Genomic DNA, 27,346 nt, shown 5'->3' with positions numbered 1-27,346 from the left:
CTCCAAAAGACATTCCTTTTCTTCTGTCCTTCCAGCCAGCCACCATGGTGAGGAGTGAGTCAACGATGTAACTGATTCTATTAGAATTGAATTGCGTGAAGGGGACAGTGAAACCTTGATTTTCAGCTCTGCGATTCACCTGTCCCTTCAGCGGCCTTGACGGTTCTTCTGGAGGCTGGGAGAACCTCACCCATAGGTTAATACATTACAATTGGCAGTCTGGCAGTTCATGGTTAAAATCCAGGATCATTAGTCCTGTGAATGGCCCAGTATTATGACGCTATCATAAAAGAAATGGGGATTCCATCTTTGGTATCTTGCTTTGCTCTTTGGGGAGAAGGGTGAATGAAATGACTTACTTTTAATTTCTATTCATTAAGGGCTTCATTGGCTCTCCGGGACTGGCAGGACAATCTGGCCCCGAAGGAGAAAGAGTAGGTTTAATTGCTTTGTCTATTTCATATTTAATTTCAAAAAAGCAAATGTTTGTGATGATCATATTAATGTACATTAATACAACCTTTATATATCCAGATCAATAGACTAAATATATGCTGGGTGCAAAAAAATCCAGATATCCAGAGATCTATTTGCATTTTTCATTTCAAAAAAGTAAATATTTGTATTGTTCACATTACTGTATACTACAACCTTATATATCCAGATCAGTAGAGGCTAGATATTTGCTGGGTACAAGAAAATCCAGATATCCAGAGATCTATTTACATTTTTAATTTCAAAAAGGCAAATGTTTGTGACGATCGCATAAATGTACAGTAAAACTAATAGAGACTAGGTATGTGTCGGATGCAAGAAAATCCAGCTATTCAGAGATCTATTTTCATTTATAATATTTTACAAAAACAAATGTTTGTGATCACATTAATGTACAGTACAACCTTATATATCCAGATCAGTAGAGATTAGGTATATCCTGGATGCAAGAAAATCCAGATAACCAGAGAGATATACTTGAATGAGTTCTAATATAGGAAAAGTGCTTTGTTTTACGTACAATGCAATAAAATGTAAAGCTGAAATTCATATTACTGAATTGAGTTAATGGCTGCCCAATTAGATCCTTGGCAGTCCTGATCAATTCTGAGAGTTATGAAATTTATCCCAGTCACAGCATACAGCTACAAAGGCATAAGTGGCTAAAAGCTGCATCGTTGAATGGCTCAGACACTACTACAGTCCATTATTATTAATAATAATGATAATAATAATTGTGACTTTGGTAAGTGCTTACTATGTGCCAGGCAGTATACTAAGTGCTGGGGTAGATACAAGCAGATCAGGTTCATTCATTCATTCAATCTTATTTATTGAGTGCTTACTGTGTGCAGAGCACTGTACTAAGCACTTGGGAAGTACAAATCGGCAACATATAGAGACGGTCCTTACCCAATAAAATGGGCTCACAGTCTAGAAGGGGGAGACAGGCAACAAAACAAGGTTGGACACAGTCCCTGTCCCACATGGGGCTCACTGTCCCAATCCCCATTTTACAGTTGAGATAAGTGAGTCGCAGAGATGGGAAGTGACTTGCCTAAGGTCAACAGCAAACAAGTGACAGAGCTAGAATTAGAACCCATGACCTTCTGATTCCCAGGCCCAGGCTCCATCCACTAGGCAACATTGCTTCTCAATTACTACCAGCCCATCATTTCTTTATTTCAGGGATATACCAAACCAAAAACAATCTGGAAAGCTATATCCATGATGTTCATTAAACACCTTGTGCTAAATAATATGCTAAAGGCGAGAGGTAAGTGCAAGTTAAATGCTAAAGGAGTACAAGCAGGAACTCACAATCCAATTAGAAACCTAATAAATATGTGCACCAAATAAAAATGATTATATTTAATCTCACAATCGAATTAGAGACCCAATACAATCTCTAATGGAAGAGATTATATTTAACCCCAAAAGAAGCTCCAGAAATTCTCAAAGATTTTCTGTATACTTTGTCTCAAAGCATACTAAAGGAGTTTAAAAAATAAAATGGAAACATCCATGAAAGATCAATCTTATGTTATAAATGTGTGCAAATCTGAAGGGAGGCTTCATTATGATTTCTATTGCTTTGTGAATTGTAGGATGAAATATCAACCCTTACTTAATTTCACTCATCACTCATGTAGGCTAGACCAAAAATAAACTGTTCTGACTTGTAAAATCTGGTTGACATTGTTTCAAACTCACTGCAGCGGTTGCTGAGTTTCATTGTCTTTCTGGGCCCCATGTCTAAAATTATCAGTGTACCCACTTGGACCTGTGTAACTTGTGCCACTCAGTTATATGTGCTTTTATGTTGGAAAGCAACTTAGAACAGAAAACGGAATCAAACATGCAATCCCTGTCCGTTACTAGTCAAAATTTACCTTTCCCAGAAGCTTAAATTTGTAAAGGATCGTCTCATGTCAACAATCTTTTCAGTTTTTTTCTGGGAAGGACTTGGAGTCTAAAACAAATCCACAGAAATCTATTTTATTTATCAGAACATCCCAACAGGGATTCTAAGAGTTCTAAACCCAGCTCTGCCACTTGCCTGCCGTATGACTTTGGAGCGCTTAGAACAGTGCTTTACACATAGTAAATGCTTAATAAATGCCATTATTATTATTATGAGTCACGTACCTTCTCTGTGCCCCAGCTTTCTCATCTGTAAAATGGGGATGAAATACCTGTTCTCACTCCTTATCAGACTATGAACCCCATGTGGGAAAGGGACTATGTCTGATCTTATTGAAGAGATTCATCTCTTGCAATGTCTTGTACAGTGCTTGGCACAGAATAAGTACTCAACAAAACCACAGTTATTATTATTGTTAGTATTGCTATGGATATGGAAGGAAACCAGATATCCAGGCCAAATGGATACTTTTAAAACATAAAATGTGAAAATGATTTTCTGTTTGGTCGTTTCTACCATTTTCTTTGAGGAATTACTGCAGCCTAGACTTTATGCGCATAGTAAGCGCTAACAAATGCCATCATTATTATTATTATTATTATGGTACCTGTTAAGTGCTTACTATGTGCCAAGCACTGTTCTAAGTGCTGGAGTAGATAAAGGTATTCAGATTGTCCCACGTGGGGCTCACAGTTTCTTAGGATACACTAAGTCTACAGTGTAACACAATGTCATCTCTTCTACAGGGGATTTCTGGACTACGAGGAAAGAAGGGCCTTAAGGGGAGACAGGTAACTCTCCTGCTACATTTCTTGGCTTACCGGCATTTTAAATAAGTCCAGATACAAGTAGTTTTATTTTTTGAAAGCATTAAAAATGTGTGTAAATATGGAGTGCTTCCGTGTCAGACAGTTTTTAGTACAATTACAGTCCCCAGAGGTGTTCGCTCCTCTAGAATGCAAGCTACTTATGGACAGGGAGTAAGTCTACCAACACTGTTGCATTCTAGTCGGTCAGTCAGTCGTATTTATTGAGTGCTTCTTTTGTGCAGAGCACAGTACTAAGCACTTGGGAGAGTACAACAGAACAATATAAGGGACACATTCCTGCCCACAACGAGCTTACAGTCTAGGGGGACTTTCCCCACAGCTTAACACAGTGCTCTCAATAAATACCATTGATTGATCTCTAGTATATATGTGCTTGTGGGCATGTTAGTACAGTGCTAAGCGCTTAGTACAGTGCTCTGCACATAGTAAGCGCTCAATAAATACGATTGATGATGTTAGTAAAATCTGAAATTTTTTCAGTTCCTAAAGTAAAAAAAATCCATAGGGTATTGGCTCGGTTGGTTGATTTAGCAATTGAGGAAGTCCTGGTTCTCACTGCCCGGGACTGAAAAGTCCTAGAAAAAGACATAAATAGTTTTTTTAAATGACTAGTAATAAAACACAGATTTAGATTTGAGGGATTTATGAGGGGCTAGTGTCAGGTACTGGCCTACAGACAACTTAGCTGTAACTTCTTATATTTCCAGATACGAAAAATAGAGGGGAATAAATTTTGCCAAGCTAAGCTATTTGCTGCTTAATGCTAGATTAGTTCCTTCATGAAGGTAGACTATAAATCCATTTAATGCATGTCAACACGATTTACAATGAGTCTGAACGTACCTGCAATCAAGATTCTCTGAAGGTGAAAGAAAATGTATGTTTTTTTCGGAAACCAACACGTTTCCTAAGCCTTTTACTGCTTTTGGTGGAACTATTTTCATGCTTCAAAATAACAGTGGTCTGAACCTAGTCGAACAGCTTGATTATTCCCAATGACTGACTTACCTAGGACTGCTTCTAATAGGTATGCACTGTTCTTTTCATGAAATCACAGCCCAGACAGAGCTAAAGTACGAAGTGATAAAATTTAGCTGTGGCTTAAAAAAGTTACTTTTCAGTTAGGTAGACCTTCCAGACTGAGGGGAATGCTATTAGTGGCTCTGGTCACATTTGAGTTCTGTTTAAAGTGAAGTAATTTATTTTAGCCTCTGCCTCCCCTACTAGATTATAAAACCCTCGAAGGCAAGGATTATGATTACCAACTCTACTGTACTCCCTAAGCGCTTAGTACAATGCTCTGCACATAAAAAGTGTTCAATAAATACTGTTGCTTGCTTCATCTAGCCCCATTGAACTGGATGTCCTTCTGAAATTTTCTGTGTAGAATCGCTGGTGGGTTTCAACTGCACATTCTTTGAATCTCATCAGTGATTCTTTACAGACAATTTTGTTCTAATTCAATCATGGGCAATGCTTAATCTAAAAATCATCTTTTACACTCTATTTTTCACGGTATTTAAGTTCTTCCACATGCCAGGCATTGTACTAAGCACTGAGGTAGATGCAAGACAATCAGGTTGGACACAGTCCTTGTCCTCCATGGTGCTCACAGTCTTAATCCCCATTTTCCAGATGAGGTAACTGAGGCACAGGGAAGTTAAGTGACTTTCCCAGGGTCAACACCAGACAAATGGTGGACACAGGATTAGAGCCCTGGTCCTTCTGAGTCCCGGGCTTGTGCTCTAGCCACTATGCCAATACTGCTTCCATTTGTTTGATAGAGACAAGAAATGGTCCAGGGGGTCAGAAGGTGAGGCAGAGAGAAAGTGGGAGGACTTACTTTCTAGACAGTGGAAATGTCCCGTAGTGCTGAGCATCAAAAAAACTCTAGGCATCCGGTACCGAAAATAAAATAGTGAAGCAGATTTTAAGGTAAAATGTGAAGAAAAGACCTTAAATACAGAAAAGCCCAAGATCTGGATTAGTACAAGTCCTAGAAGGGAGGTGGCTCGAGGTCAAGGAGATGTCTGGCTGGAGTCCAACTGGGTATTTGAGGAAAACACCAGGAGTAGATTAGTCTGCGCCATTGAACATCAGAACTGCCAGATGTGGAAATGGGCAATAAAGCAAAGCCAAAATATACAAAAGGTTCTGCTTTGTAAGACCATGAAGGATATAAGTAAAAATGTGTCTTAGTAAGGAACACGGGGAAGCCGAGCCCATGTAGTCTACTTCATTTAAGCTGTGTTTCAATCAATCAACCAAACAATGACATTTATCGAGTGCTTACTGTGTGTAGAACACTGTACTGACCACTCGGGAGAGTACAGTAGAGAAGCAGTGTGGCTGAGTAGAAAGAGCCCGGGCTTTGGAGTCAGAGGTCATGGGTTCAAATCCCGGCTCCTCCAATTGCCAGCTGTGTGACCTTGGGTAAGTCACTTAACTTCTCTGTGCCTCAGTTTCCTCATCTGTAAAATGGGGATTAAGACTGTGAGCCCCCCGTGGAACAACCTGATCACCTTGTAACCTCCCCAGCACTTAGAACAGTGCTTTGCACATAGTAAGTGCTTAATAAATGCCATCATTACAGTATAACAGAGCTGATAGACATGGTCCCTGCCCACAGTGAGCTTTTCCTCAGGACTCAGTAATTTTCTGTCTTTAGTGATCATTTTTTTTTTATTGTTTACTTACACTTGGTCTGTATTTTATATAAACCTTGCTGTTGATCCAGTTGGAAAGAACCCTGCTCTTGGAAAGGGAGCCTGGAGTTCTAGTTTGGGTTCTGCCTGTAGCTGGCCGACTGGATTACTGCATCAGCTTCCTCTCTGATCTCCCATCCTCCTGTCTCTCCCCACTTCAATCTATACTTCACGCTGCTGCCTGGATTGTCTTTGTGCAGAAACGCTCTGGGCATTTTACTCCCATCCTCAAAAATCTCCAGTGGCTACCAATCAACCTACACATCAGGCAAAAACTCCTCACTCTCAGCTTTAAGGCTGTCCATCACCTCACCCCCACCTACCTCACCTCCCTTCTCTCCTTCTCCAGCCCAGCCCACACCCTCCGCTCCTCTGCCACTAACCTCTTCACTGGGCCTCATTCTCGCCTGTCCCACTGTCAACCCCTGGCCCACGTCCTTCCCCTGGCCCGGAATGCCCTCCCTCCCCACATCCGCCAAGCTAGCTCTCTTCCTCCCTTCAAAGCCCTACTGAGAGCTCACCTCCTCCAGGAGGCCTTCCCAGACTGAGCCCCCTCCTTCTTCTCCCCCTCCTTCCCCTCCCCATCCCCCCTACCTTACCTCCTTCCCCTCCCCACAGCACCTGTATATATGTATATATGTTTGTACATATTACTCTATTTTACTTGTATGTATTTATTCTATTTAGTTTATTTTGTTAATTTCTTTTGTTTTGTTGTCTGTCTTCCCCTTCTAGACTGTGAGCCTGCTGTTGGGTAGGGACCATCTCTATATGTTGCAACTTGTACTTTCCAAGTGCTTAGTACAGTGCTCTGCACACAGTAAGCACTCAATAAATATGATTGAATGAATGAATGACCGTAAATGCATATTTCAAAGTGCTGTTCCCCTGTGCCTCCCTGCTCTCTCGTTGTCTTCTGTTCCCCGTGGAAACATGACTAACAGGGTTGAGAGGGTATGAGCGAGTAGGTCAGTCAGCCAGTTGTATTTATTGAGTGCTTACTATGTGCAGAGCACTGCACTAAGCACCTGGGAGAGTACAATACAAAAATAAACAGACACCTTTCCTGCCCATAGCAAGCAGCACTGGGCAAGCCACTGGCACTATAATCAATTCCTCCACTCAGGTTCTCAGTCCTGAAGTCTCAGGACTGAGGTTTATCTGTCATTCCTCTTCTTATCATTATAAATATTATTATTATTATGGCACTTTTCAAGTGCTTACTATGTGCCAAGCACTGTTTTAAGCACTGGGATAGATACAAGCTAATCAGGTTGGACAGTTGCTGGCCCATTGGGGCTCACACACCTAATCCCCATTTTTCAGATGAGATAACTGAGGCCCAGAGAAATGAAGTAGGTGGCTTGCCAAGGTTACATAGCAGACTTATGGCAGAGGAGGGATTAGAACCCAGGTCCTTCAGACTGTCAGGCCCATGTTCTACCCACTAAGACATGCTGCTGAACTCCATTTGGTACTTGAAAAACAATTCACTATTCGAAGGCTTTTTTTTTTTTCTAAAAATCACACCTCACCCAATTTTCATTCAAGCAGCATGCAATGTCTTGGATCTTCAAGCAATGTCTATTCTAGTTCTTAACCAGATGATGCTAAGAAGTTGGGTATGAAAGGTGGTCTTATAAATGGAGAGCTAACCCTCTTTCATCTGCCCTGGTGATGTTTCAATAACATGGTCAAAGTAGTACTGGAAACATGTTTTACTCATGGTGTTTTGTCTTGTTCGGTGATCTGAAGATAATGTGAAAACCATGTGTGCGGTCAAACATACTGAAAGCGGTGTCTCCTATGTATTTGTGTGGTTCAGACATTTTGCCTTCATTGTCCTTGGAAGCCAAACTGCTTTGTCAGGAAGTTAAAGAAAGCAGTGATGTTTAATTCAATTTTTTATGGTTATGTCAGTGCCCCTACTCTGGAAATGTAATGGGAAAATAAAAGGATGGCATTGCTGTACATATGAAAATTTGGGGGTGGTTTCTGGCATGCAAAAGTTGCTTTTCCAAATTTTCCTGGGATGGAATTTTAAATTAAGCTCTATCCTCCTCCCTTCTAATCTCCTGCAAGAACAACAATACCTGGAAAATTGCTTTAAGAAATTTGTGTGAACTAGGTTCATGAATTTGTCATTTTTTAAAAAATGATGTGAAACAAGCACAGAAGGAAGCAGTGTTTCTTTGCCATTTCATTTATGAATTTCTTGAGTTTCTTTGGCATTAAAAGAATGAAAAGAGCCTTAAATGTCAAGTAGCAGGGATGAAGTGGGGTGGGAGTACAGGGTGATGAAAGGTGGGGAAGGAGTTGAAACTGAGAGACCCACCTTTCAGTCAGTCTATTGATCAATGGTATTTACTGAGTGCTTCCTTTGTGCAGAACACTATAGAAAGTGCTTGGGAGAGTTCATTACAGTTGAGAGAATGATCCTTGCCTTCAAAGAGGTTGCAGCCTAACAGGGGAGGCAGACATTAAAAAAGAAATTGCAAGGAAGGGAAGGAAGCAGGAACAAGGATCTATATATAAGTGCTGTTGGAGGGTGGAGATGGAAGCAAGCATCCAAGTGCTGAGGGATGGCACTAAATCACAGGAGAGGTAGTAGGGAAGGGGAATGAAGGATAAATCCAAGATGATTTCCAGGAGGAGATATGACTGATCTGTTACTTTTTTTTAAAAAAAAAAAAAGACATCCCCCCACTGATAAAGGATTAAATCTATTATTTCATAAGAAAATTCTTATGAGAATTTGAGAATAAAATTCTTACCAATTACCTCTCTTAAACCTGACATACAATTTTCCTCTTTTTCATCTTAGGGCTTCCCAGGTGATTTTGGGGACAGAGGTCTCCCTGGGCCAGATGGCAGTCCGGTAAGTACCTGTCAATCAATCAGTGGTATTTATTTGGTAATTACTGAGTGCAAGAGTATTGTACTAAGCACTTGGGAGCGTACAGTAGACTTAGTAGACCCCATCCCTGCATAATAATAATAATAATAGTATTTGTTAAGTGCTTAGTATATGCCAAGCACTTTTCTAAGCGCTGGGGGAGATACAAGGTCATCAGGTTGTCCCACGTGGAGCTCGCAGTCTTAATCCCCATTTTCCAGATGAGGTAAGTGAGGCACAGAGAAGTTGTCACAAAGTCACACAGCTGATCAGTGGCAGAGCTGGGATTAGAACCCATGACATCTGACTCCTGAGCCCGGGCTCTTTCCACTGAGCCATGCTGCTTCTTTGCTGCATTCAGTCTTATAATCTATAGACTGCAAGCAATCAAGTTTGAAGATATGAACATGAGTGCTACAAAGCAGTGAGGAGGTGTTGACTACCCAAATGCTTAGGTGCTGAAGTGGCAGTTTGGAGATAAATAGGTTCAAGATGATAGGTTAATCCTGGGAAGGCTTCCTGGAGAAGGTACAATTTCAGAAAGGCTTTGAAAAGGGCCTAGTTGTGATCTGCTGGACGTGAAAGGGGATGAGGTTCCAAGTAGGAAGGAGGACGTGATCACAAAGGAGATGAGGATGAAGTGCAGTGAGTAGTTTGGCTATAGGAAAGTGAAATGTGAACTGGATTGAAGTGGAAAGAGAGCAAGGTTAAATAGGGGAAGAAGAGCTGATTAAATAATAATAATAATGACATTTATTAAGCGCTTACTATGTGCAAAGCACTGTTCTAAGCACTGGGGAGGTTACAAGGTGATGCAGTTGTCCCACGGAGGGCTCACAGTCTTAATTCCCATTTTACAGATGAGGTCACTGAGGCCCAGAGAAGTGACTTGCCCAAAGTCACACAGCTGACAATTGTCGGAGCCGGGATTTGAACCCATGACCCCTGACTCCAAAGCCCGTCGTCTTTCCACTGAGCCACGCTGCTTCCCCAAAATGCCGGAAAGCCAATGGTCAGGAGTTTTGCTTGATGCAAAAAGGGATGAGAAAGTATAGAAGGATTTTTGAGGAGTGGAGAGTTGGGGGAAACAATGTTTTAGAGAAATGAGGCAGGCAGCGGAGTGAAGTATGGCTGGAAAGGGGAGAGTCTGGCGGCAGGGAGGTCTGGGACGAAGCTGATGCAGTAATGCCAGTGTGCTCTCCGGTAGCCTTGCAGAGGGGCATCAATTAAATAAAGCTGATCACAGTCAGTTATAATTATCACCTGACGAATGAAGCGGTTCATTCATCCCATTATATTTGTTGAGCTCTTATGTGCTCTCCACTAGATGGAGAAATCTGAAGTTTTCTTGAAGCTGTGATTCTGAATCTAGGGTTTTTGAAATGTCATTTTTCTAGTTAGTTAAATGATAGAGGAATACCCAGCTGTATGAATATTGTGACTTCTCATGGGTTGCTGAGCAGCTTTAGACCTGTCATTTGCCTGTGTGACTTAAAAGAAATTTATCAGCTGGGCTGTAGCGCCCTCTTCAGTAAATCAGCATCACCAAGTAGCTTCTGCCAAACGTTGGATGCTGAATAATCAAAAGCCAGTCTAATAAGTCTCATGTTGAACTCAGTTGAATTCTACTTGAAAATAAAACTTTCAGGCAATAACGATTTGATTCAGATAAAAATACTCTGTAAATCATTTGACTGCATGCCAGGCCCTCAAGAAATTGCCTAATACCAATGCCAAGGACAGAGAAGCAGCGTGGCTCAGTGGAAAGAGCACGGGCTTTGGAGTCAGAGGTCAGGGGTTCGAATCCCAGCTCCACCAATTGTCAGCTGTGTGACTTTGGGCGAGTCATTTCACTTCTCTGTTCCTCAGTTACCTCAGCTGTAAAATGGGGATTAAGACTGTGAGCCCCACGTGGGACAACCTGATCACCTTGTAACCTCCCCAGTGCTTAGAACAGTGTTTTGCACATAGTAAGCACTTAATAAATGCCATTATTATTATTATTACCTTTTTCAGAAGGGTTGAGATAAAAGTGAAAGGTCCTTCCAGTCTAAACTAAAATCATTAGCCATGAGCCCGTTGTTGGGTACGGACCCTCTCTATATGTTGCCAACTTGTACTTCCCAAGTACTTAGTACAGTGCTCTGCACACAGTAAGCACTCAATAAATATGATTCAATGAATGTAGACTTAGGCAAGTCATTAATACATTTACATAGAGATAAATTAGAACATGGTTTTCCATGCTCTGAGACAATGACAAGTGTGTTTCCCTATTAATGACCAAGTCCATTGGAGAATCAATCAGTGGTATTTATTGAGCACTTACTGCATGCTGAGCACTGTCCTAAGCACTTGGGAGAGTACCGTACAACAGAGTTGGTAGACCCAATCCCTACCCACAGTGAGCCTGTTTTATCCATGTTTTATTTAATGTAAGCCAAAGTGGAACCTTCCACTCAAAATGTAGATGATAACAAAATGGGGGAACTGGTTCTCAAGTAATCATTTGAAAATGTAAATGACTGATTTGGAGGAGCTACACTACCCCGTACTTGCTATTCTTTGAGTGCCCCTCTCCCTTTTCCCCCACAACAATGGGAGCCAAATTCATTTGAATCTGGAAACCACCATTTCTTGCAAGAAAAACTGGGAAGACAGCAAGGTTACATCCATTCATTCAATCATATTTATTGAGTGCTTACTCTGGGCAGAGCACTGTACTAAGCACTTGGGAAGTACAAGTTGGCAACATATAGAAACAGTCCCTGCCCAACAACAGGCTCACCGTCTACATCAGCACTAAGATTTGTTCCATCAAATATCTCCAAGAGTGAAAAAATTCCTTACAGCAAAAGAAGTGTGGGCTGCATATTGTGCTTTGGTTGCTCAGGGTACTAAGAAGTTCTTTAGAAGCCTGCAATGTGATATGCAAATTAAAAAACACATGCAGTCAGTGATGGAATGTCCTCCTCTCTGATCTCTCATCCTCCTGCCTCTCCCCACTTCAGTCTATACTTCACTCTGCTGCCCGGATTATCTTTGTGTAGAAGCACTCTGGACATGTTACTCCCCTCCCCAAAAATCTCCAGTGGCTGCCTGTCAACCTACAAATCAAGCAAAAACTCCTCTCTCTCAGTTTCCAGGCTGTCCATCACCTTGCCCCCTCCTACCTCACCTCCCTTCTCTCCTTCTACAGCCCAGCCCACAGCCTCTGCTCCTCTGCCACTAACCTCCTCATTGGACCTTGTTCTCGCCTGTCCCGCCGTCGACCCCCGGCCCACGTCCTTCCCCTGACCCGGAATGCCCTCCCTCTGCACATCCGCCATGCTAGCTCTCTTCCTCCCTTCAAAGCCCTACTGAGAGCTCACCTCCTCCAGGAGGCCTTCCCAGACTGAGCCCCGTTTTTCCTCTCCTCCTCCCCATCCCCCCCACCCTACCTCCTTCCCCTCCCCACAGCACCTGTATATATATTTGTACAGATTTATTACTCTCTTTTACTTGTACATATTTACTATGTATTTTGTTGATGTGCATATAGCTTTAATTTTATTTGTTCTGACTATTTTGACACCTATCTACATGTTTTGATTTGTTGTCTGTCTCCCCCTTCTAGACTGTGAGCCCGTTGCTGGGTAGGGACCATCTCTATATGTTGCTGACTTGTGCTTCCCAAGCGCTTAGTACAGTGCTCTGCACAAAGTAAGCACTCCATAAATATGGTTGAATTGAATGAATGAGTGAATGAGGAGAGATTCAAGATTTTCCCTACTGCATCCAAACAAGGTTGTTGACTCATCATAAAAGAAGCTACATGGCCTCACTCATGCTGCCACAGAAGAACTGAATTCTTCAGATGACTGTACCTTTCATCACTGCCGAGGATCTAATACTGCAGCTATGGCCTCAATGCTTTCATAACCTTCTGTATGCTCTTTCTGCTTTCGAGGAAAGAAGTCCACAACTGTATTTGGGCCTGCCAAAATGTAGCAGTGTGCCCAAAGGGTCAACTCTTGAGCAAGTTCGCGCCATAGTTAAAGTCATGAAAAATTTAAAATCATCCAAATTTGTGAGCATTTTTACAAAAGTCTACATCCAGAAGGAGATTTTTCTGTCTCGACATCCTAACAGACTAGAGTTTACATGACCTTTGTTACTCTAAAAAATATTGGCATTTGTTAAGTGCTTACTGAGTGCCAGGCACTGTACTAAGCACTGGGGTAGATACAAGATAATTGGCTTGGATGCAGTCCCTGTCCCACACAGGGCTCACAGTCCTAATCCCCATTTTACAGATGAGGGAACTGAGGCCTAGAGCAGTTAAGTGACTTCCCCAAGGTCACACAGCGGGCAAGTGGCAGAGCCAGGACTAGAACCCAACTCCTTCAGATTCCTAGGCCCATTATCTGTCCACTAGGCCATGTTTCTTCTCTATTAACTTGCTGAATTTTGGCAACGGTAAAGCAACATTGGCTCTCCTGAGGTACGCCGCTAAATGCTAATGCTGCAATGTAAAGGAATTGCTGTCAAATCAGAGTTGAAGGAGACTAGTGTGATGTCTTTTGTTCCTCCCATCAGAATAAAGTGTAGCTGTTCCTTTTCATCCTCAGAAAAGGCTCCTGAGATCTAGATTTACAATAAGTGTCCAACCCACCGGAAAATTCTCCTAACTCAACATAAGAGATAGAACATTTATTTGTGGTGTAGAAAATTAGAACTGACCTGTGAGGAGAAAAAGCAAATTTCATTTCATCAGTGACACATTTTATAGTGATCTTGTCCAACAACAAAATGCTTTGGAAGAATGTTCTTGTGACACGTGGACAGTAGTATGGGAAGCAGTGATTTCAGAATCTGCATTTAATTACCATCAATAGTCATTGTTTCTCAATTTTTTTGAGAAAATCAGAGCATTTGTTGTGAAACAGAGCTACAGATTTCAGTTCCCCATATTACTGCTGGTGACAAGAAATTTCAAATGGGAAGAAACTGGTCTGGGGACTCTTCATTGAGGTGTTAAGCCCCTTTTTTCAGGGTTGCCAATGGATCAATCAATCAATCATTTGTATTTATTAAGCACTTACTATGTGCAGATCACTACACTAAGCACTTGGAAGAATACAACAGAATTGGTAGACATATCCCTTGCCCACAAGGAGTTTACAGTCTAGAGGATGTATTATTGGATTTATTGGATGCCCCTATAGACTGAAAAACTCCTTGTGGACAGGGAACATGTCTACCAAATCTGCTATGTTATACTTTCCAAAGCGCTTAGTTCAGCGCTCAGTGAACACATTGGTTGACTCATTGATTCCCTTATCAATGGGTTCAAATCCCAGCTCCACCAGTTGTCAGCTGTGTGACTTTGGGCAAGTCGCTTCACTTCTCTGGGCCTTAGTTCCCTCATTTGTAAAATGGGGATTAAGACTGTGAGCCCCGCGTGGGACAACCTGATCACCTTGTAACCTCCCCAGCGCTTAGAACAGTGCTTTGCACATAGTAAGTGCTTAATAAATGCCATTATTATTATTATTATTATTATTATCATGTAGCTAGGATGTTGTGAAGGTGAGACTGACAGGATTTGGTGACGGATTGGATATATGGGGTGAATGAGAGAGCGTTGTCAAGGATGACACCAAGATTACTGGCATGTGAGACAGGAAGGATGGTTGTGCCGTCTAGAGTGAAGGGAAAGTTCAGGAGGATTGGGAGGGAAGATAAGGAGCTCTGTCTTGGACATGTTGAATTTGAGGTGGTAGGAGGACATCCAAGTACAGATGTTCAGAAGGCAGGAGGAGATGCGAGCCGGGAGGGAGGGTTCTCTCATCTCCTTTCACCATTCGTGTATCATCATAACTAGAAATCAGTCTGATGACTTGCACACACAATGGCTCAGAATCTCAGAGTCAGAGATAGTGTGCTCTAATCCCGGCTCCATCACTTATCAGCTGTGTGACCTTGGGTAAGTAACTTCACTTCTCTGTGCCTCAACTACCTCATCTGTAAAATGGGGATTGAGACTGTGAGCCCCACATGGGACAATCTGATTACCTCCCCCTTTTAGACTGTGAGCCCACTGTTGGGTAGGGACTGTCTCTATGTGATGCCAATTTGTACTTCCCAAGCGCTTAGTACAGTGCTCTGCACATAGTAAGCGCTCAATAAATACGATTGATTGATTGATAATGGCAGAAGACAGGACTTTCTGGAGAAAGTATATCCATGGAGTCACAATGAATTGGAAATGAATCCACAGCACATAATAATAACAGTTACAGAAATTACTAGTCAGTACTCCCAGGCGATCAGCCAAATGTCAAAGCCAGACAGTATCATCCATGATCTCCCAATCACACAACACTTATGTACATATCTGTAATTTTATGTATATTAATGTCTGTCTCCCACTCTAGACTGTAAGCTCGTTGTGGGCAGGGAGCGTGTCTGTTACACTGTCGTGTTGTACTCTCCCAAGGGTTTAGTAATAATAATAATAATAATTTTGGTATTTGTTAAGTGCTTACTATGTGCAAAGCACTGTTCTAAGTGCTGGGGAGGATACAAAGTGATCAGGTTGTCCCATGTGGGGCTCACAATCTTAATCCCCACTTTACAGATGAGGTAACTGAGGCCCAGAGAAGTTAAGTGACTTGCCCAAAGTCACACAGCTGACACGTGAGGGAGCCTGGATTTGAACCCATGACCTCTGACTCCTGGGCCTGGCTCTTGCCACTAAGCCACGCTGCTTCTCTTAGTACAGTGCTGTGTACACAGTAAGTGCTCAATAAATGCGATTGACTGACTGACTGTTTTCTTATACATTTTAAAAAACTAAATAAATGAGGAGACATTTTGTGTTTTGGAAAGAAGTCAGTCAGAAAGATCAAAATTTGACAGTGTCCTGGTGGGCAGGTCTTTTCTATTATCATTTCAAGTAAATGAACAGTTCTGCAATGAGGGTAAATTAATTTTTTTTAATTTCTTTTTAAAGGGAATTGTTGGTGGTGTTGGCCCTCCTGGGTTTCCTGGACTAAGAGTAAGTATATTTTTTCATAATTCACAGTATTATCAAAGATTTTACATTTATATTAGCTGCAGGATTTCTTAAGTGCTTGCTATATGTGCCAAGCTCTGTACTAAACACTGGGGTATTCATTCATTCATTCAATCATATTTATTGAGCGCTTACTGTGTGTAGAGCACTGTACTAAGTGCTTGCGAAGTACAAGTTGGCAACATATAGAGACGGTCCCTACCCAACAGTGGGTTCACAGTCTAGAAGGGGGAGACAGAGAACAAAACAAAACGTATTAACAAAATAAAATAAATAGAATAAATATGTACAAATAAAAGAAATAGAGTAATAAATATGTACAAACATATATACAGGGACTGTGGGGTAGACACAAGATACTCATGTCTGACACAGGCCCTGTCCCACATGAGACCCACAGTCTTAGGGGGAAGAGAGAATAGCTTTTTAATCACCATTTTACAGATGAAGCACAGCCAAGTTAAGAAGTGACTTGCCCAGGTCACACAACAGGCAAGTAACAGGGATGGGATTAGAACCCAGGTCTCCTGACTTCCAGGCCCAAGCTTTTTCCAGAGAACCATGTTGACTTTCCAGCTCAGAACTTTCAAAAAAGAAAAATTGAATGAAACATTAGATGATCAGAGCTGAGGGTGGGATCAAAAGGAGTCAAATGGACCCATTTTCAGACTATCTTCCAATATTTCAGAAATCATTTAGGACAAGCTGGAAGTAGGCTTTTTTGAGAATCCCTGGGGGAAGTGAACCATCCTGAAGAAACTGAAAAGGTAGTATTGAAATAGGCCGTTAGAATTTGCCAGCGTTACTAAAAGGAACGGCATATTTGCATTAAGGTATCATTATTCAAGAAAAAATGTGTAACCTAGGTTTAAAAAATCACTCTCAAGTCAAAATTTTTAATAATCCCATTCCAAAATGAATTTTCTTAAACAAAAAAACCTTCAGTTAGTCTAAGGGAAATGTGTCTGTTGTACAAATAAGCCCAGTGTGTTATTAAATAGGAACCATTTCCAGGTTGAGGTTAATTGTTCAAACATCCTCTGTGAACTATTCTCATAAATCCTTTACTTCCTGTTACCAGTCTCCTGTATAATCTAAAGCAGTGATGAAGAACAGCATTATTTCCTACATTTTTCACAACTGGGTTGATGCCAACTTTTTTTTTTTCTCAAGCCTAGGCTTTGCCATTCACACATTTTCTAAAATCATGATGGAGTGGCCTAGTTTTTATTCAGAAAGTTATTAATGCAGTGCCAAGCGAGTATTTTCGGAATTTGAAAAGTTGAGCTTTTTGACATGAGACCGGAACTAGATTCATCATAAATATTTTGTGGGGGAGGAAAAAGGGACATAACCATATTCAGCAGGAAATTCCACCTTATTGTAACAGTGGGGTTAAAATCCTCCACTACTGCTGCCACTTTCCCCGCTCTACAGGCCTTTCAGGCTCCCAAGGTTACAGGGAGCCCTCAAACCTGCTCTTTGAATTGTAGGTTTGAATTGCTTTCCATTAAAGGGTAGCAGTTTTCATTCAATCATTCATATTTATTGAGCATTTACTGTGTGCAGAGCACTGTACTAAGTGCTTGGAAGTACAATACAGCAATAAAAGAGAGAAAATCCCCAGAGCACGGGCCTGACAGTCGGAGGATCTGGGTTCTGATCCCAGCTCTTCCACTTGTCTGCTGTGTGACCTTGGACAAGTCACTTCAGTTCTCTGGGCCTCAGCTTTCTCATCTATAAAATGGAGATTCAGTCCTACTCCCTTTTATTTAAACTGTAAGTCTGACAGGGACAAGGACTGTGTCCAACCTGATTTTCTCCTCTATCAATCAATCAATCAATCAATCAATTGTATTTTATTGAGCACTTACTGAGTGCAGAGCACTGTACTAAGCGCTTGGGAAGTACAAGTTGGCAACACATAGAGAGAGTCCCTACCCAACAGTGGGCTCACAGTCTAGAAGTCCTCTAGACTGTAAGCTCATTGTGGGCAAGAAACATGTCTATCAACTCCATTGTATTGTACTCTATCAAGTGCTTAGTACAGTGCTCTGGACACAGTAGGTGCACAATAAATACCATGGATTTATGATAATTTTGCTGTTTGCTTAGGCCATGAACCATAACACAGGGACCACAGAATTTACCACAATGAAGAGACACCTGTAAGCTGTAAAGCTGGGACCTCTGAGATCTTAATTCTGGTCATTTAAATAGTGCTAGCCTCCACATCCAGAGTGGCTCAGTGGAAAGAGCACGGGCTTTGAGTCAGAGGTCATGGGTTCCAATCCCAGCTCCACCAATTATCAGCTGTGTGACTTTGGGCTAGTCACTTAACTTCTCTGTGCCTCAGTTACCTTATCTGTAAAATGGGGATTAAGATTGTGAGCCCCCCATGGGAGAACCTGATCACCTTGTAACCTCCCCAGCGTTTAGAACAGTGCTATGCACATGTAACTGCTTAATAAATGTCATTATCATTATTATCCAACAAATTTCAATAGCCCAAATCTATGCTTATTTATTTTTAGTTTCACCTCTATTTCTTTTCCCTTTTCCTCCTTTCTGAGCATATGAACAAAACAGTATCTCATGATGCTTTGCACATAGTAAACGCTTAACAAATACCAACATTATTATTATTATTATTATCAAAAATACCATCTTTCACCTGCACTATATAGCAAAATATCCTGGATACCTCCATAATTTAAACTGTGATGCATAATGGTCACATTATATGCATCTATAGTTGTCCTCTGTATTAAAAGAAGATACCACTGATTTTGAGGTTCATCTATGAGTGAGTTTGTGACTGAAAAGCCAAATGCAGCAACCACAGTTTCAGCCACGTTGTACACTTACACAAGGCCCTCCCTTGTCATATAGTTTTGTTTAATGCCTGTCTCTGTTTTTCATGATAAATCAATGGTATTTATTGAGCACTTACTGTGTACAGAGCACCGTACTAAGTGCTTGGGGGAGTATGATACAACTGACAACTTGGCACCTGTCCACATGTTTTGTTTTGTTGTCTGTCATTCCCTTCTAGATTGTGAGCCCGTTGTTGGGTAGGGACTGTCTCCATATGTTGCCAATTTGTACTTCCCAAGCACTTAGTACTGTGCTCTGCACACAGTAAGTGCTCAATAAATACGATTGAATGAATGAACTGAGTTCGGTAGCTACGTTCCCTGCCCATGAGGCACTTACAATCTAGAGCGTGAGACAAGTATTAAAATGAATTACGGATATGTGTATAAGCGTTGTAGGGCTGAGGGTGAGGTGAATATCAAGTGCTCAAAGAGCCCAGATCCAAGTGTATAGAAAGCGCTTAGTACAGTACTCTGCACACAGTAAGCGCTCAATAAATACGATCGAATGAACAAAGCAGAAGGAGAAACAGAGTAGGGGAAATGAGAGCTTAGTCAGGGAAGGCCTCTTGGAGGAGATGTGATTTCAATAAGGCTTTGAAGGTGTGGAAATGGTAATCGGTCAGATATGAAGAGGGTGGGAGTTCCAGGCCAGAGGAAAGATGTGGGCAAGATGCCCGTGGCAAGATAGGTGAAACTGAGGTATAGGGAATAGATTGGTGTAGGGGAAATCTGGGTCTTAGTAGGAAATCAGTAAGGTAAGATAGCAGAGAGGGAACTGATTGACTGTTTAAAGCCGAGTTTCAGTTTGATGCTAAGGTGGACAGGCAACCACTGGGAGTTCTTGAGGAGTGGAAATATGTGGAATGAACTGTTTTTTTAAAAAATTATCCAGGCAGCAGAGTGAAGTATGGAATGGAAATGAGAGAGACAGGAGGCAGGGAGGTCAGCAGGGAGATTGATAAGGCAAGATAAGTGCTTGAATTAGCCATTTGGATGGAGAGGAAAAGGTGAATTTCCTTATCTCTCGTTCCTTACAAAGCCTTTAAATGGGAAAATAATAATAATTGGGGTATTTATTAAGAGCCATTTCTTTCTATATAGCAGTACACCATACTTGCTTTTTGCTTGGAGATTGACCACCTGGGTTTTAGATGGGATGCAGTATTGTCTCAAATTTTGTTTTACCGTGTCCTTTTTTATCATTTCTTCTCCTCTCCTTGCTACCGTTTTGCCCATTGTCACTCCCCGTTCAGTGGGTTGCTGGGGACTCATGCTGTCATTCATTCTCTTTATGGCTCCCACTCAGCGTAGCTGTGTTGAGTTGAACATAGCTTCAGGGTTTAGAACCTGACTATGTTCCAGAACATCTCTTCTTTGTTCTGTTGGTTTTGTTGTTCTGTTTATGGTACTGGTTAAGTGCTTACTATCATCATCAAACGTATTTATTGAGCGCTTACTATGTGCAGAGCACTGTACTAAGCACTTGGGAAGTACAAATTGAACTACTATGTGCCGGGCACTGTTCTAGGTGTTGGGATAGGTACAAGTTAATCAGGTTGGACACAGTTCCTGTCCCTCATGGGGCTCAAAGTCTTAATCCCCATTTTGCAGATGAGAGAACTGAGGCACAGAGAAATGAAGCGACTTGCCCAAGGTCACACAGCAGACAAGTGGCGGAACTGGATTAGAACCCAGGTCCTTCTGACTCCCAAGCCCAGGCTCTATCCGCTAGGCCACACCTTCTTCCAAAGCATGTGCGGGCCTTCTTGATTTGATTTTCTACTTCACTGTCTATCACTGAATCGTTGACCACTGTGCTGTGTGGCTAATAAAATTCTTCGGCGGCATTACGTCTGTGTTTCCAATTTAAATTTTTGGTTGTGTGTGTGGTTTTATAGGTGCGGGCTGATCCATCATGTTGGTTTTCTTATAGACAGCATAAAATCGTTGGCATGTCTTCTTGGGTGGGATTACAACCTTGTGTGGCAGAGGAACCTCAAATAGAAGCAGTGTGGCCTAGTGGATAGAGCACGCGCCTGGGAGTCAGAAGGACCTGGGTTCTAATCCCAGTTCTGCCACACGTCTGCTGTGTGTGACCTTGGGCAAGTCATTTAACTCCTATTGTCAGCACTCTTTCCATTAAACATTACAAAGGATTGAGAATATCAGATCGCATCCTTTAGAGAAACAGTGTGGCTTAGTAGAAAGAGCACTGGCTTGGGAGTCAGAGGACGTGGGTTCTAATCTCAGCTCCGCCACGTGTCTGCTGTGTGGTCTTGGGCAAGCCATTTAACTTCTCTGTGCCTCAGCTACTTCATCTGTATGGGGATTAAGACTGGGAGCCCCAAGTGGGACAACCTGATTACCTTGGATCTACCCCAGTAACAGAGCAGCATGGATCAGTGGAAAGAGCACAGGCTTTGGAGTCAGAGGTCATGGGTTCAAATCCTGGCTCCGCCAACTGTCAGCTTTGTGACTTTGGGCAAGTCACTTAACTTCTCTGTGCCTCAGTTACCTCATCTGTAAAATGGGGATTAAGACTGTGATCCCCCCGTGGGACAACCTGATCACCTTGTAACCTCCCCAGCGCTTAGAACAGTGCTTTGCACATAGTAAGCACTTAATAAATGCCATCATTATTATTATCATTATTATTAGAACAGTGCTTGACACATAGTAAATGCATAATAAGTCAAGTCTGCGTGAGAGGTTGTGAAGTCCATAAGCAGGATTTAAGAATGTGGAGGGGAAAAAAGGGAAAAGGCAGTAAAGAATGAACAGAGAAGCAGTAGAGAAGCTGCATAGCCTAGTACACAGAGCACAGGGCTGGGAGTACGAAGGACCTGGATTCTAATCCTAGCTCCACCACTTATCTTCTGTGTGACCTTGGACAAGTCATTTAACTTTTCTGTGTCTCAGTTACTTTATCTGGGAAATGGGGATTAAGACTGGGCCTCAGTGATTCCCATGTGAGACAGGGACGGTATCCAACCTGATTACCTTGTATCTACCCCAGCACTTAGAACAGTGCTTGACACATAGTAAGTGCTTAACAAATACCATCATCACTATTATGATTATTACTATTATCTTTGAAACCCCCCAAATTCAAGGGAAGAGCAGTCCTGGTGATACCATCCAGTTCGTTTGCGGGTATTTAGAACTATATATGCCAGAAACATCTTTCCCCTGAAGTAGGGCCCCTTATTTCCACCTCCTTCTACTGTGTTCTTAATAAGAATAATAAGAATAATAGGACTTGTTAAGTGCTTTCTATGTGCCAAGCACTGTTCTAAGTGCTGGGGTACATACAGGTAAATCAGGTTAGACACAGTTACTGTCCCACATGGGGCTCACACTCTCAATCCCCATTTCCCAGATGAGGTAACTGAAGCCCAGAGAAGTTAAGTGACTTGTCCAAGGTCACACAGCAGACATGAGGTGGAGCCAGGATTAGAACCCAGGACCTTCTGACTCCCAGGACCGTGCTCTAACCACTAAGCCAGGTTGCTTTCCCTACAGCCCAGCTTGTTTCCAGCTACAGTCCAGACCCTACCTATTTGGAACCAGGTACTTCATTGCTATTAACATCTCCATCTTCTTGCAAGCGGCCTGGTTCCAATAAACAAATTAAACTGTTCATGGGGAGCCTCCGAATGTCATACCTTGAGCTAAATATTCCTGCTTTATGCATAGTGCCAAGTAAAACCAAAATGAAAATCTTGTTTTACTACGAAGTCGGTAAAATGAGGAGAGAAAACCATTTGTTCTAAAATGGCTATAACATTTTCCTTCTAGCTTTATATGAGTGGCATTCCAGTTTGTTTCCAAACAGGAGGCTTGCAGTTGTTTCTCTTCAGTTCCCTTCAATTTAAATATACGAGTTTCTGAGCGTTCTGGACTGTAAATGAACTAGCTACTGTAATCTCATGAACACAAGGACTCTATTGAGAAAATCTGGAGTCACCAGCAGTGATAATATAATGTATCTATTGTTAGTTCAGTTAGGTATTGTTAAAACAAACTGGAAACTATTACCTTCTTCCTTCCTGGTGTCACAAATAGTTCAGGATTAGACATGTTGGGAACACTCTGTCTTAGTTTAATGCACAGCCTTTAGGACTCGACCAGAAACGTAGTTTTGTTGGCCTCTCTCAATACATATGTCAGGTTTTCCACACTGTCACGTGTAGTTAAAGATGGGGAGAATTACTCTATTGTATGAGAAGTTAAAATAGCTCTCTGTTTCTGGAGGCGAGGCTGGTTTGCTTGCAACTTTTTTTCTTTTTCAGCTTCAAGATTAACACTTTTCTTCCATATACAGTGCTGGGGATTACTGTTCTTCATTCACAGAAAAGAGACAGAAAATATTCAGCTCTCCCGCAGATATTATTATGCTTGACACCCTAATCCCATTACCCTTGCAGTATAGACCCAGACAGCAAGGATTAAGGAGCTGGAGGATCAGTGTGGTAGAATCTAATTCTATTAATAATAATAATGATAATGGTTACAAGGTGATCAGGTTGTCCCACGGGGGGCTCGCAGCTTTAATCCCCATTTTACAGGTGAGGGAACTGAGGCACAGAGAAGTTAAGTGACTTGCCCAAAGTCACACAGCTGACAGTTGGCAGATCCGGGATTTGAACCCATGACCTCTGACTCCAAAATCTAGGCTCTTTCCATGGAGCCACGCTGCTATGCTTCTATGTCTAAATTATACTTAAATCAGAAGAGCTGAAGGGCCCCTGAAGGAGTTACTTCTGCCTTTGCTTCTGGAATTAAGGATCTTTTCTTCCCAGAACAGGACTTACAGTCCTTTCTCTTATCACACACCATCACAATTTGAAGATAATAATAGTAATAACTGCGGAATTTGTGAAGCGCTTACTACAAGCCAGGGACAGCTATAAGAGCTGGATAAGCTAAGATAATAAGGTCCCACACGAGTAGCTCAGTCTAAGTAGGAAGGAGAACAGTTATTGAATCCCCATTTTACAGTTGAAGAAACTTAGGCACCGAGAGGTTAAGTGATTTATCCAAAGTCACCCAGTCCAAAAATGTTGGAGCTGGGATTAAAAAAACAGGTCCTTAGATCCTTGACCTCTGCTGTTTTCAATAGACCGCACTGCTGTTTTCAATAGACCACACTGCTTCCCTACAGCACAATGGAAATATTTAAAAAAAACACAAAAAAACGAGTCTTTTCTGGACTTTGGATCCACCCGTTGGTGCAAGTAGATTCAGTGTAGATGGAAATGTTTGGGCACGTCTCCCTCAGACGAGACATAATGATGTTGTGCCTCCAGGCCTCTGTCTGACTATTCTTTATCGTCTTTACTTCACTGTGTAAGGAACATGACTACCAACTCAGTTGTATTGCACTCTTCCAAGTGCTTAATACACAGTAAGAGCTCAGTAAATACCACTGATTGATTTATTACATGACACCACTGATGGGTCTAAATTGTTTGCAATTTTACATCTAAAAAGTGAAATACTAATGAATGCTAAGGGTATAAACCATTGTACTGACAACAAACATAAAAATAGCATCAAAACGTGTATCAGAAAGTGGCAGGCAAGGTTTCAGGCCATTAACTTCCAACCCATTAGTTCCCCTTGACTTAATGTTCCAATAGTGCAATTTTCTTATAGCATGAGGTTCTTCAAGAGCACAACTGCCATGTTATGGAAGAATCATGGCAATAATAATGATAATAATAATAGTATTAACAGAAATGATGGTATTTATAGCACTTACTACATTCATTCATTCATTTATTCAGTCATATTTATTGAGTGCTTACTGCATGCTGAGCACTGTACTAAGCACTTGGAAAATACAATTCAGCAACAGATGGAGACAATCCCTTCCCAACAATGGGCTCACAGTCTAGAAGGGGGAGACAGACAACAAAACAAGTAGACCTTTCCTCTCCATCCAAACTGCTACCCTACTCGTTCAAGCTCTCATCCTATCCTGTCTGGATTACTGTATCAGCCTCCTCTCCGATCTCCCATCATCCTGTCTCTCCCCACTTCAATCCATACTTCACGCCACTGCCCGGATTGTCTTTGTCCAGAAATGCTCTGGGCATGTTACTCCCCTCCTCAAAATTCTCCAGTGGCTACCAATCAACCTACGCATCAGGCAAAAACTCCTCACCCTGGGCTTCAAGGCTGTCCATCACCTCGCCCCACTCCTACCTCACCTCCCTTCTCTCCTTCTCCAGCCCAGCCCGCACCCTCCGCTCCTCTGCCGCTAACCTCCTCACTGTGCCTCATTCTCGCCTGTCCCGCCGTCGACCCCCAGCCCACATCATCCCCCTAGCCTGGAATGCCCTCCCTCCCCACATCCGCCAAGCTAGCTCTCTTCCTCCCTTCAAGGCCCTACTGAGAGCTCACCTCCTCCAGGAGGCCTTCCCAGACTGAGCCCCCTCCTTCCTCTCCCCCTCCTCCCCCTCCCCATCCCCCTGCCTTACCTCCTTCCCCTCCCCACAGCACCTGTATGTATGTATATACGTTTGTACGTATTTATTACTCTATTTTATTTGTACATATTGATTCTATTTATTTTATTTTGTTAACATATTTTGTTTTGTTCTCTGTCTCCCCCTTCTAGACTGTGAGCCCACTGTTGGGTAGGGACCGTCTCTATATGTTGCCAACTTGTACTTCCCAAGTGCTTAGTACAGTGCTCTGCACACAGTAAGTGCTCAATAAATACGATCGAATGAATGAATGAAAAGTAGACAGGCATCAATAGCATCAAAATCGATAAATAGAATTATATATATATATACATCATTAATACAATAAATAGAATAATTAATATATACAAATGTACACAAGTGGGGAAAAGGGACACGGAGAAGGGAGGTGGGGTAGCTGCGGGGCCTACAGGCATCCCATCCTGAATGGATTACTGCATCAGCCTCCTTTCTGACCCCCCAACGTCCTGTCTCTCCCCACTTCAGTTCATACTTCACTCTGCTGCCTGGATTATCTTCCTATAGAAATGTTCTGGGCATGTCACCCCCCTTCCTCAAAAGTCTCCAGTAGTTGCAGCATGGCTCAGTGGAAAGAGCACGGGCTTTGGAGTCAGAGGTCATGGGTTTGAATCCTGGCTCCACCACATGCCTGCTGTGTGACCTTGGGCAAGTCACTTAACTTTTCTGAGCCACAGTTACCTCATCTGTAAAATGGGGATTAAGACTGTGAGCCCCCCGTGGGACAACCCAATCACCTTGTAACTTTCCCAGCACTTAGAACAGTGCTGTGCACATAGTAAGCACTCAATAAATGCCATCATCATCATCATCACCTCTGTATCAAACAAAAACTCTTCAGTGGTGGCTTCAAAGCTCTCCATCACCTTGCTCCTTCTTACCTCACCTCCCTTCTCTTCTTCCACCTCCCAGCCCACACACCTCACCTCCCTTCTCTTCTTCCACATCCCAGCCCACACACTCTGCTCCTCTGGTGCTAACCTTCTCACTGTGTTACTCTTTATTGCTGAATTGTATTTTCCAAGCACTTTGTACAGTGCTCATCACACAGTAAGTGCTCAACAAATATGTCTGAATGACTGAATCTTTTCTCCTGTCATCCAGGGTATTCTTGGCCCCGTAGGACCAAGCGGACCTCCTGGGATTCCTGGGTCGATGGTAAGTTTCTGTTAAAATTCTTGTTTTAACTGTTTTAACAGCAGTAGCTGTCTGTCTAAACATTAATGTTTGATAGGATATCACCGGTAATGGTCAAACGTTTCTCGATCTAGGGTGTTCCAGGAAATATTGGGCAACCAGGAAACAAAGGTGATAAGGTGATCTAAATATTTCCATTATCATAGAGTTAATTCATTCCTGCTCAAATCTTACTGCCTTTTTTTTTTTGCTTTTACATCACAGAAGCTTAAATTTCCTCTTTTTTTTTAAGTAAATAGACTGTCTGCTAGATGGTATTATGGCTGAATGACCCAAATGAAATGTTTTTCTACTTCTATTTAAAATAAAACTTGTCTTATGAAGTTGTCACCTTTAGAAATGCACCATTTCCAACTGAAGTCTGCCTGTATGTAATGATGCCTATATGTAATGATGTATTGTTTAGGGGGAGCAAGGAATTATCGGTGAGCCAGGAGACCTTGGGCATCCTGGAGACAAGGTACCTTTTTAACAGACCTTCTCAACGATAAAACAGAGACAAGCCAGTGAAATATCATGGGAAAATTCTGAGGAAAAAAAATGAAGTCAGGTTGATGTAAATATGAAATTAGTAATCTGGCCTGGAACACCCAGTGGAAAGAGCACAAGCTTTGGAGTCAGAGGTCATGGGTTCAAATCCCAGCTCCACCAATTGTCAGCTGTGTGACCTTGGGCAAGCCACTTAGCTTCTCTGTGCCTCAGTTCCCTCATCTGTAAAATGGGGATTAAGACTGTGAGCCCCACACGGGACAATCTGATTACCTTGTATCCTCCCCAGCTCTTAGAACAGTGCTTTGCACATAGTAAGTGCATAACAAATGCCATCATTATTATTATTATTATTTTGA

The 27,346-nt window shown here is 42.0% G+C and overlaps 1 protein-coding gene across 1 annotated transcript in view; it reads left to right on the top strand.

Annotated features, from left to right (window-relative positions):
* The window catches only part of COL24A1 (collagen type XXIV alpha 1 chain), a 500,281-nt gene that overhangs the window by 144,653 nt on the left and 328,282 nt on the right, over positions 1-27,346 (top strand). Inside the window, exons 11-17 of the mRNA XM_038745410.1 lie at positions 381-434; positions 3,166-3,210; positions 8,779-8,832; positions 15,848-15,892; positions 26,406-26,459; positions 26,573-26,617; positions 26,905-26,958. Coding sequence (XP_038601338.1) covers positions 381-434; positions 3,166-3,210; positions 8,779-8,832; positions 15,848-15,892; positions 26,406-26,459; positions 26,573-26,617; positions 26,905-26,958 — 351 coding nt within the window. The remainder of the gene's footprint in view (positions 1-380; positions 435-3,165; positions 3,211-8,778; positions 8,833-15,847; positions 15,893-26,405; positions 26,460-26,572; positions 26,618-26,904; positions 26,959-27,346) is intronic.

The sequence above is a fragment of the Tachyglossus aculeatus genome, chromosome 4 (genome assembly GCF_015852505.1).
Source record: "Tachyglossus aculeatus isolate mTacAcu1 chromosome 4, mTacAcu1.pri, whole genome shotgun sequence".
In the NCBI taxonomy this organism is placed as follows: domain Eukaryota; kingdom Metazoa; phylum Chordata; class Mammalia; order Monotremata; family Tachyglossidae; genus Tachyglossus; species Tachyglossus aculeatus.
The sequence above is the reverse complement of the archived record's forward strand: the minus strand, read 5'-3'. Positions and strand labels throughout refer to the sequence as shown.